Source organism: Malurus melanocephalus, unplaced genomic scaffold (assembly GCF_030028575.1).
Source record: "Malurus melanocephalus ecotype Western Australia unplaced genomic scaffold, MMel_1.1 scaffold_488, whole genome shotgun sequence".
In the NCBI taxonomy this organism is placed as follows: Eukaryota; Metazoa; Chordata; class Aves; order Passeriformes; family Maluridae; genus Malurus; species Malurus melanocephalus.
In genome coordinates this window covers 434,815-445,938 of record NW_026623720.1, presented here as the reverse complement: position 1 = coordinate 445,938, position 11,124 = coordinate 434,815, and the positions used below count along the sequence as shown (strand labels likewise).

Genomic DNA, 11,124 nt, shown 5'->3' with positions numbered 1-11,124 from the left:
CCCGGGCGGGGTTAGTGAGCCTGGGCAGTGCTGACCCTGCCCTGTGCTTCGGGGAATGGGAGATGGGAGCTTTGGAAATTCCCTCAGAAGAGAAAAGCAGCGTTGTGGAGGATCCCACCCTGTCCCCAGACAGCCCCAGTCCCRGCTGGGGACTGCAGGCTCGCTCTCTGCTGGGCTCGACTACCAGCCCCAGAGGTGCCCACTTGATGGGAAACATCTTGTGTGCCTGGCACCCGCAGCAGCCATCTGCTGCTTGGGGAGGGTGGCCCAGGGCTCTGGCTCTATTTTAAACGAGTTCCAGCCATAACTGTTCRCAGCACTGGCAGATGGCAAAGCTGTGCTGAGCATTTTGATGGATGCTGGCTATTAGCAACGGGAACTTATGGATGAGGATGGAGCACAGTTCTCCCCACATCGCTCCGGCTGTCACTGTCTGCCAGCATCCCCAGTTCACCCCACAACCCCCGTGGGTGTCCCCCACCATGGTGGGATGCTGTCTCTCATGTTAACCTGTTCCCCTCTTCTTTTGCAGTTCCTGCCAGCGTACCTGGAAACCGCGAGCAGCTCACACCCGCTGCCGAGCCCCCGATGGGACTAGGGCCAAACTCCTGCACTCCTGACGGGGATGAAGGTAGAGCCATGTTACCTGCTACCTAAGCTCGCTGGTGCTGATGTGGTTTGTGGATATGGTCCCACACCCGGCTCTGTGCACAGACTCTCAGCTCTGATCCCAACCTGAGACGATTTAGCAGCAGCAGAGACCCCAGCTGTGGAGCACGCTCCCCCAACCACCCCACGACGGAGGGGCTGCAGCGCTGGAGAGTTACTATGCAGCTTGGACTGCTTGTGGTGGTGGTTTTTCTAAGCTCGATGGATCTATCAGGCAGCAGCAAAGTGGTGAAGGGCAAGAGGCAAAGACGAAGTATGTATGAAACGCTTTTCTTCTCTACTTCCTCTCATGGTGCCATGAGGGTTGTKCTGGTGTGGATGTGTTTCCAACACAGGGAGCTGGGCAGGGTCTGTGGTTCTCCAAGAGCCTGCAGAGCTCCCCTAATCCCATCTGGGCAGCCACACACTGCCCTGTCCATCCTGAGGTCACAGGGGGGGTCAGTTATCCCCCAGCCCCGAGGGTCCCTGGTGGGGCTCATGCAGGGCAGCCAGGCAGAACTGGCACAAAAGCAACCACAGGCGTTTGCCCTCCTTTGTGTAAGCTCATGTTAGAACTGTTTTACATTAAAACTGTTTTAAATTGAATTATAGAAAATTGATTTTATATTAAAACTGGGACTGCCGAGCCCTGGGAGAACAAGGAAAACCTGACGTCATGGCTAATGCTATAAAGGGCAATTTCCAGTGAGGGCCCAGTTTATACCTTTGCCAYGGATGCAGAGCTTGGCACCAGTGCCCAGCGCTGCAGGAGGGATGGGGCCGGATCCCCGGGGTTCTTTGTGCTCAGGGGTTGGGGCTCACAGTGCCAAGAGGTCCCAATCCACACCAATGAACCCTTCTGGCAGTTGGGGGCTCAGGAYCCTCTGCTTTCTGTGTCTCTTCCCAAGGCTGCAGCATCCCCCACAGCCACAGATCTGGGGCAGTCAGTGGGGCTGCCAGGCTCTYGGGTCACAGCAGAGGGACAGGGCAGCTCTCTTACCTCTGGTCCTGGCACGTGAACAYTGCGCTGCTCCGCGCTTGCTTTTGAAGTGTAGTAAACATGGTATTTAAAAGAATACATCTTTTAAATACACAGCTTTTCTATAAACAAGGACATGGCTTGCATAATAAACTAATAAAAATAACCTGCATTCTAGCCTGCAAAGAATGCGATTGGTTTCAAAACAAGCAACATTTTATATGATAATTAAAAGCAGAAAACTCTCAAGGCATGGGATTGAGTATTTTTCTTGGACTGGATGTAGGAGCTGAGAGCACATCTCTATTTTGGGGGCAGTGACACCTCCCGACTGCCAGAGAGAGTTKAACATAGGCAGGGTCAGAGTGAGACGCAGCCCTCTCACTGATGGAATTATCGAATCCATCTCACGGATGGAATTATCGAATGGTTTGGCTCCAGAGCCGTGTGCTCTGCTCCCCACGGGTGCTCAGCACGGAGGCACTGCCAGCTCCGAGCGGGGAGGCAGCAGGAGGTGCTGGACCCCTGGGCACGGGCCCATCGTGAGTGTCTGCCCTGCACGGGCACCAGGGCTGGGGTGGGCACTGCTGGGGCTCTGGGCTGCTTCTGGGTCCTGCTCCTGAGCGCTGCTGCTGTCACAACTCTCTCTGGCATCACCATGGGCAGGGTCATGGAGCGTTCTGGGCGTGTGTCAGTGCCCATCCATCGCTCTGCCCCCGTTCCTACCCTTGCTGCCAGAGGTTTGGGGTCACAGCTGGTGCCTGCAGAGCCCAGCACTAACCACTSCCTCTCTCCTGCTCTTGCAGTCAGCACTGAGCTCAGTCAGGGCTGTGCCAGAGGCTGCGACCTGTGCTCTGAGTTCAATGGGTGCCTGAGGTGCTCCCCCAAACTCTTCATCCTTCTGGAGCGGAACGACATCCGACAAATCGGGATTTGCCTGCCTTCTTGTCCACTGGGATACTTTGGCCTTCGCAATACGGACATGAACAAGTGCATCAGTGAGTGTGGGGTGGGAGGGAAGGGTGTGGGTGGGAGGCAGTGCTCTGCAGGGCACTGTGTGCTTCTGCCAGGGGTGCTGTGGCTGTGTGGAAGGGGAGAGGCAGGGCTGAGCAGGGCAGYCTGACCAGAACCCTGCTCAGCACCATGTGGGCATGCTGTGGACGTGGGGATCTTGCAGAACCTCTGGGCAGTTTTGTTCCATGTGCTGCTAGACTGGCACCCACTTCCTTTGGGATGAGGGAAATCCTTTCAGGCATTTAGTGCCTCTTTTCCTGCTCTCCTGCTCACCAGAGTCAGGCAGCTCTGAGTGCAATCCTTGCCTTGCATCTTGTAGCCAGAGCACCAGACAGAGTGCTGGACATGGAAAGACATGATCACTCCCCTGGCAGGTCTATGCACAGCACCCTCACAGCCAGGTTTCCATCGAACTCCCTTTCCACGCTCAGTCCTGTAGCTGCAGCTGTATCCTTTGCACCGTCCCCTTTGGCTGACTGATGCTCGGCTCAACACCAGCCCAAAACTTTCCCAGCCTGATTCTGTCCTGGCGGGGGCTGCTGCTGGCTGTGAGAGCTGCAGTACAGGGCTGTCCTGGTGCAAAGAAAATTGACTTCTGAGTGGCACAGCCCTGRCAAGATGCTCAGAGACATGCCCTGGCTGTTGCAAAACCCCTAGGAGCCAGGACTGGGCTCTGGTTGGCAGTGTGCARCTTTTTGAGTCTTTTGTTCACATCGAACCACATGGCGGCTTTGGTGTTTGTTTTTTTTTTTTCTTTTCCCCAGAATGCAAAATTGAGAACTGTGAGTCCTGTTTCAGTCGAAACTTTTGCACAAAATGTAAGGAAGGTTTGTATTTGCACAAAGGGAGATGCTACGTCACGTGCCCTGAAGGCTACGCTGCTGCCAACGGCACCATGGAGTGCAGCAGCCCTGGTAAGAGACCCCTGCACCCGGCCTGTCTGCTCGTGGGGAGTGCTTTGGGGTTTTAGATGGTGAATTGAACCCCTCATGGTGCCCGTGTCAAGGGGGTGACAGTGACAGCAYAGCCCTTCATGGAGCAGAGCCCTCTGAGAACCAGCCTGGATGGGGAGCAGCCCCTGGGGTTTGTGTTGTGTGAGCCAGGGTTGGTGTGGTGTTGGAAAGGAAGGGGGTGCTTGGGGATTTAGGGAGCTGCTGGGGAAGGACACCCTCCCTTCAGCCTAAGGTCGGGGAGAGACGGATGGTGAGCTCTGGGATGGCCTGAGGCAGCAACCCAGCAAAGGGAATTACAGCAGGGCTCTCTTGTTCTCTGGCAGCACAATGTGAAATGAGTGAGTGGGGGCCATGGGGGCCCTGCTCCAAGAAAAGGAAGCTCTGTGGCTTCAAGAAGGGCAATGAAGAACGAACACGGCGAATTCTGCAKGCTCCCTCTGGGGATGTGTCTCTGTGTCCTCCAACCACAGAGGTGCGGCGATGCACCGTGCAGAAGAGCCAATGCCCTGAAGGTGAGCAGAGGTGGAGGGTCTCATCATCCCTTTCCACACCCTGTTTAGGCCAGGCACAAGTAGTCAGCCAATTTTCCAGCATTCCAAATGTTCTGTGCAGCTCCTGACCTCTCTGAAGTGCAGGGGATTTGATGTGATGGCAGGTGGAAGGGGCACAGCCCCCCAGGGGGGTGATTTTTGTCCCAGCTGTGCCACTGTGCCACTGGTTTCAGCTATTTTAGACTCTTCCCTGGCCAGAGAGCAGCTGAGGGTGCCTGCCTGTGACAGGACTCCTCTACCAGAATGCCTAGGTCTGTTTTTCCCAGGAATTAGTTTTTTTCAGGATGAATGTTGGTTTGATTATCTTTCTATAGACTGGACAAGGATTGCAGCTGTGTCGAGTGTTCTGAGGGGAAATGGTTCGGAGCAGTGACCAAAGGGAATGAGCCAGCAGGGCAGGGGGAGATGRACACAGCTGATCTGTTCCCTGATGCCTCATTCCACCTCACGCTGCCCCTTTGCTTTACTGCAGGCAAAAGGAAGAAAAAGGAAGACCAAGGAAAGCAAGATAATGGGAACAGAAATCGGAAAGACACCAAAGACACCAAGTCTGGCACCAAGAAGAGGAAGAACAAACAGAGAGGGGCCACGGTGCCCATGACGCCTGCTAGCCCTGCCCAGTAGCTGGCCCTGTGCATCAGCTGATGGCAAGATTCCATTGCTGCTATGTATATGAGAGCTTTATTGAACAGAGCACTGCTACACCACGTACACATGTCCAGAGACAGACATATACTCMAGACTGACCCACGGACCGACAGAGGCCACACACACACAGTACTCGAGGAGGCTGCACACACACCCCGCCCAGGACTGCAGAACGATGCTGCTGAGGAGTGGGAACACACACGGAGGCAAAGCCCACAGCCCCAGGGCTCTGTGGGGACACTGCAGGGAGGAGAGGTGGAGCATGAGCCAGTGAAGGACATGGGATTGATTTCATGGTCAAAGGCATCAGCTGGAGCCCAGGCACGTGGCCCCAGTGCAGCCCCACTCAGCCAGAGGATGAGACTGGACCCACATGGCCACTCTCCCTGACCTGGGCTCAGACACACATGGCAGTGGCCTCTTTCTCTTCCCCCACCCCTTATYTTGTGTTTTAAGCTGTATGACTTTATCATTGCGAATACATGTTAAAAGTTTGTGGTAAGAGGTCAGTGGTATCTACCCTGAATCTGCTTCAAAGAATTATTTCAAATTTAAAAAAAAAAAACAAACAAAAAAACAAAAAACAAAACCAAAATCAAAATGACAACCAGCTTCCTGAGTGTGTGGTTCATACCTTGGCCCCTATGGAGGCTGGTGTCCCACAGGACAGAGACTCACTTGTGGAAGGGAAACTCACCAAAGCTTTAAGAAAATCCCAGAAAATGCTGCACTGCAGCCACAAATCCTGCGCTTGAGACCCCAGCTGCACCCCGCCGAGCCCCGAGGGATTCCCCACTGAAGGATCCACTTAACACACAGCAGATTGAGAAAATGAGAGGTTACAACAAACCGCAGGTTGCTGAAACATTGTGGCTCTGCTCAGAAATCCCAGCTGTGGGACCATCCCGGGCTGGGGACAGCCGGTCCAGCTGCCGGACACCACCCCGGCRTGTGGCAGGAGGGAGGCAGGAGGGAGGGGGAAAGCACAGCTCAGGCCCTGCACAAGAGAAACAAATTTTAACTTGGGTAGAAACTACTTGTCTGCATCCRACTGGCTGGAATTCCATGGATTCTCCTGCTGGGCAAGAGCCGACACCTGAGCAGAGGAACCGGGACAAGGACTGTGCAAGACAGACCGAGCAAACCCTGCATGGGAATGTTGCCTGCTCTGCTCAGGCAGTTCTGCCTTTGGTAGTGTCACAGGTTGTCTCACCATTCACTGCCCTGGTGTTTTAAAATATGCTTTCTCTGTATAAATATGGAGACACATTTAATTTTTTGAGAGTTCAGCAAAAGCCCTCTGGTCCCGAGGGATGTTTGCTATGGCTCCCAGGGTGGATCAGGGMTGTACTGCTGGAGCTTCCAGCTCCCCTGGTAGGGCAAAGGGCAGGAGAAACCTCASCTCAAACTGGTGAATCCAGTGAAATTCACTCAAACTGAATTCACCTCAAACCCTGGTGAATCTGATCTTAGCTGTAATCACTTCCATGCCACTCTCTGCTCTGTGGTTTCGGAAGGCAGAGTGAGCCAGCGAGAGTGCAGGGTCACCTGCGAGAGAGCTCCCTGTCCCTCCGAGGGTCACCTGCCCACACCCACAGCCCTGGTTCTCTGCTGCAGCTCCTGGCATCCACCAAGGACTCGGCTCTGGCACAGGACACCCCATCTCCCTTCACCTGGCCACTCCAGGGCTGGCTTGGCTCACTGCAGGATGTGGGGGCTGCACAGTTGTTTCAGCTCCAGAGCTGTACCAAGCTCTCTGTGACTGCTCTGCTGGCAGAAAAACCTTTCAGCCCATCGTCCACTCTGTGTTTAAGTAAACAAGAAGCTGTTACATCTTTGAAAGGGGATTCCATTTCAGCACAATGATAAATGACCAGCATACCAAGCAGGGAGAGAAAGAGGTTCTTAAAAGTCATCCTTTGAGTTGTTTACGGATCATGTTCATATGATTTCTGAAAGCTTCCCAGCTGAATGATCCAATCTTCCTCTATTTTCTAGCCTGTAAGAGAAGTATTTTGTTTGTGCCACAGCATTGCACGTAAGCAGAACCATTTTCCCTTCCACTTTTACCAGCACCCACCAGTCACCCGCTGGTGAACCTCAGCTCGCTCCCTGTGCCTCCCTCCTGCTGTATCCCCATCCAGTTCTCAGCGAGGATTAAGGAAAAGAGAGTGCATTAGGAAAGTTTTCTACACCAGGCTCTGTTAATGACTTGATTCCCTACAGTAACTCCTGGCATTATTAGCACAACTATTTCAAAACTAAACTGCGTATAATAAATCAACAGAACCTATTTTAGAGAACTCTAGAGATTATTAGAAAAACTGRCAAACTTCTTTTTGTTGTAGCCTTTGCCCTACTTACTTCTTTCTTTTCATAGAAAAATGGGAAGAAAAAGGGACAAAAGGCAACAGAAGTTTAAGATGCCTATTAAGAATATCCAAGATTTTTCAGTAGGGGTGATTTTAAAATTAAATTGTTTTAGAACAATTAGGAGAAAAAAATGTAAAAAATAAAACCAATTCCTTTTCTTTTTTTGAGTCAGCTCGAAAATTGTGCTTATTCCCACTCCCAGAAAGCTGGTTCAGTTATGAATTTTGGAACATTTTGCCTTTGACCAACRTGAACTGCATGCTGAGCTCCCCAGTCCAAGCTGAGATGTCCTTAGCTGGGTGATGTCACCTCAACTCACACACATGTGAAGGCTCTCCTTCCACCCACTAAATAACCCTGTTGTGGTGTTCTCTCTGTGGCATCACTGTAAAATACCTGTCTTTAAACAAATAAATCAGTAAATGCGTTTGCTGAACCAGCTTCATTTGTTTATTCATCAGATCACAACTAATCAAAAATGTCCACAGAGTGGATGAGAACATTGCTGCTCTGACTCCTGCACGTATTCCCACCCTGTGCTTTGACCAGCTTGATGCTGGAGAAGCATCTTCTGGATGGACAGACAGAGAGATCCTTTGTCAGGAACTCTACTGCACAGAAAGCAGCTTCATTTTCCCTGCTGAACAACCTGGTGTTATTCACTGGACAGAATTCCATTCACTCAGAATCTGCAGCATGGTTCCTAGGCAGTTTCCTCAGCTTTTGAGCAATCCATCCCATGCCATGGGGGAACAAAGGACCAGGAATAATGGAGAGCTTGCAGTCATGGGTTCAGAATGGTTTAATTTCTCTTTCATTTGCTGAGATTTGGAAGTTAGAGCAGATGAATGTCACCAAACACAGATTGGTTCTATCCCATTCTTAACACTCTCTGGGTAATATAAATCTGTATTTTGCATCATCTACAGTCAATGAACTGTGTGCASACACGCTCCTCACACAGTAATTCACTTTCTTTCCACCCCCAGAGAGGTGGAGGCAATGTATATACTCCTTAGCCCATGTTTATGTTAAAATGATTTCTCACTCAGGAGAAATCTTAGCTTTGATTAAAGGAAACAGAATAGGATAGTGAAACAGGTTATCTCCAAAACTATTGTTTGGATTACATTGTCTGAGAACACTAACAGGGATAATTCAGATACATATTTACAGATTTTATGAAGCCTTCACAGAGAGAGATGATAGGCATCGTGTTTTAAAAAAACTCTATTAAAATTTCAGAAATACCAATGTATTTAATCAGCCACCATAAACAAATCACCCTGATGGCACTTACCTACACRGTAATACATCACACCAACTGAATGCCAAACCATAGCTTGGATGGAGCTGCWTGCTGGAATCTCCAGGATTTTTGAAGAGCAGGATCTTAGTGGGAAATGAAGAGGCAGCCAGGCAGGTATTGTTATTTACAGCCTGAGGTAAAGCACTGGTTTAGAGGCACTGACAGGGCAGCCACAGCCCCTCCTGTGCCATGGAGGAGCTCAGCCTGCCAGGGCACAAGTTCCTTTTCATGACTGTTCAAATGAAGCCACATGAACACATTCATGTTTAAGTGCTTTAGCTTCCAGAGTGCTGGTGGAGGACAGGTCTGTGGCTCTGGTGAAGCTGAGGGTTCCTCAGCCTGCACAGCTCTAAGAGCCCCACACAYTCTGAGAGCTCCATCCCGCTGGCACAGCTCAGCCTGGGCTCTCTTCGTACACCTTTTTGCCTTTTTCCTTGATTTCAATTTTCTCCTCCCTCCCAACTTCTCCTGTTGCTTTCAGTCACCATTTTGGGAACTCTGGATAGAATACAACAATCCAGGATCACTCTGTTTTTCTGTTCAAGAGCTGTCACACCTGGAGCCTTTTGCCAAGGAGCACTGCCTCCTGCTCCTGTCAGCTGTATCCCTGGGAAGCTGTGCCTGAGGAAYTGAGCTGGGAAAGCTACTGTGGTGTTTTCTGCTGTGATTTTAAAGACGAGCTTTTTTAAAGACAAAATCCACTTGCATCCTTGTGCTCTGCTCTGCTGCAATAGAGGGAGATGGCTGATGCTGCTTTATCCTGTAAAATAAAACAGAAGAGCTCAATACCACACCAAAAAAGGGCTCYGAGTGCTAGTCCAGTCTTGTTCTGAACTCTTGGAAATCTACTTTTCCTTCATTTAATTGACAAAATCTGTAGATCATACAAGGCAGACAGTCCCTGCCAAAAATCCAACATCACTRGTTTTTAATAATACAATGGGAATAACCCCTCAGAACATATGTAATTATGGGAATGAGTCATTCCGATGGCATCACGTAACCGCATTCACTGGGATTTGACAAGGATGTGGTCACATAAAACTCAAAATTTATTTCATTTCAGCCCTGGTCAGGGCAGCAGTGCCGAGGAGGGGAGGCCATGTAGCAAAGGCAATGGACAATGATCTGTGACCCCATTGTCCTGGCTGATTGTGGCACAGACTGTGTCCTGCTGCAGCCAATGGTAACAGAACAAGAAAAAGCTAAAGATTGAAATGGGGGGATGCATCGAGAGCAAAGGAAAAGCTGTGAGTCATAAAGCACCAAAACATCAGTTTAGTGGAGCAAAACATCTGACTTGAACGTTATCAGATATGTGATAAACAGCTGTAGCCTCGGGGGTGCTGTGAGTTAAACACCAACTGGTGGCCCTAGAGAGGGAATTTGGGGCAGGGAATATGTGAGAAAGCACAGCAGGAAGGTGCCATTCTGCAGGCAGGTCCCATGCATTATCAGTAGGATCTTATGATAGAAAAGTCATAAGTAGCTCTTACGATGGCTCGTAGACCACCCCTGTGGGGTGTGGGGTGTGCTGTGAGCRTGGCTGGGTACAGGGCATGAGCTCTCCCACCAATGCTTCCAACCTGGGAATTCAGTGCCCAACTCTGGGGCATCCCCAAGACAATTTCTCCGTGCCCCAAACCTCCTGGCCAAAGCTGGCTGGGTCTGTTCTCTCACAGAAAGAGACGGCGACTTTCTGGCTGTGCCCCAAGATCTCCTGCTAACAATAAAGAGGGAGTTTTCTTAAGGGAAAGGAAGAAAGAGTGGGGGAGAGCAGAGCAAGTATTACTCAACTATTTAGTCTAAAATTTTGAAAATCAAAAGGATCTTCTGACAGATTGATATCRACTCTAATAGAAAACACACTTGTCCCGGGAAAACTCCTCTACTCGAGCCTCGAGTCTGATAGCTTAAACAATTATCTACAATTTGGAATTGATTTTTTATGCCCACATCAATGTGTACTTTTTCAATGCCCAAGGCACAGATAATTCTATTAAGAGAAAAACCAGAACGCGTAGGCTTAAGCCAAACAGCCTCCAACTCCAGACTTGGTCTTACAAAACATGTCCCAAGGCCTGACTCATCATGGCTCCCTTGTACAGCAGGGACTCCACACCTCACAGCAAAACGCTGAAAATCATTAAAAGAACAAAATCCCAGCAGCTCTGTTATTGTTCTGGGTTTAAAGGAGCATTAGCAGCACCAGAAGGACATTGCACTGGCTGGGAAMGCTCTGCTGCTAATAAGCCTTTAGGAAGGATGGGCCAGAGCTGTGTTTTGGGGAAGTATTCCCCAAAGTGCTGAGCTTGGCCCTAGCCCAAGCTCTGCTATCAATTAACACGGTTTCAGTGCAGCTTTGTTCATTTCCCCTAGGTGAGGAGCCTTCAAATTGCTATTAAAATCTGGCAGTGACATGAATGTAGGCTTAGGCTTTGGACACAGAACTTGCACAGATTTGATTTGTTAGTGCACTGTCCATGCAATTCTTTACACGCACATAAAAACGCCAGTGTAGCTATTGCTAATTTTTAAAATTCTTTCTSAGTAACCCAGAGAGAACAGCCCCGTGTGGCTGTAAACACACACCAGCACTGCCTTGCATGGGAGTCTGTGCTGCGGCAGTGCCCTCTAGCAGCCCCGGTG

The 11,124-nt window shown here is 50.2% G+C and overlaps 1 protein-coding gene across 6 annotated transcripts in view; it reads left to right on the top strand.

Moving 5' to 3' along the window:
• Positions 1-6,001, top strand: part of RSPO1 (R-spondin 1) — a 24,740-nt gene extending 18,739 nt beyond the window's left edge. For 4 of the 6 annotated variants that reach the window (XM_057381041.1, XM_057381039.1, XM_057381040.1 and 1 more), the window contains 5 exons: positions 533-922; positions 2,434-2,625; positions 3,406-3,555; positions 3,918-4,106; positions 4,618-6,001. In XM_057381041.1, the coding sequence (XP_057237024.1) occupies positions 829-922; positions 2,434-2,625; positions 3,406-3,555; positions 3,918-4,106; positions 4,618-4,769 (777 nt within the window). In that variant the 5' untranslated portion in view covers positions 533-828 and the 3' untranslated portion in view covers positions 4,770-6,001. The remainder of the gene's footprint in view (positions 1-532; positions 923-2,433; positions 2,626-3,405; positions 3,556-3,917; positions 4,107-4,617) is intronic. The other 2 variants (XM_057381042.1, XM_057381036.1) reach the window with 1 other exon arrangement.
• The last annotated feature ends 5,123 nt before the right edge of the window (positions 6,002-11,124 follow it).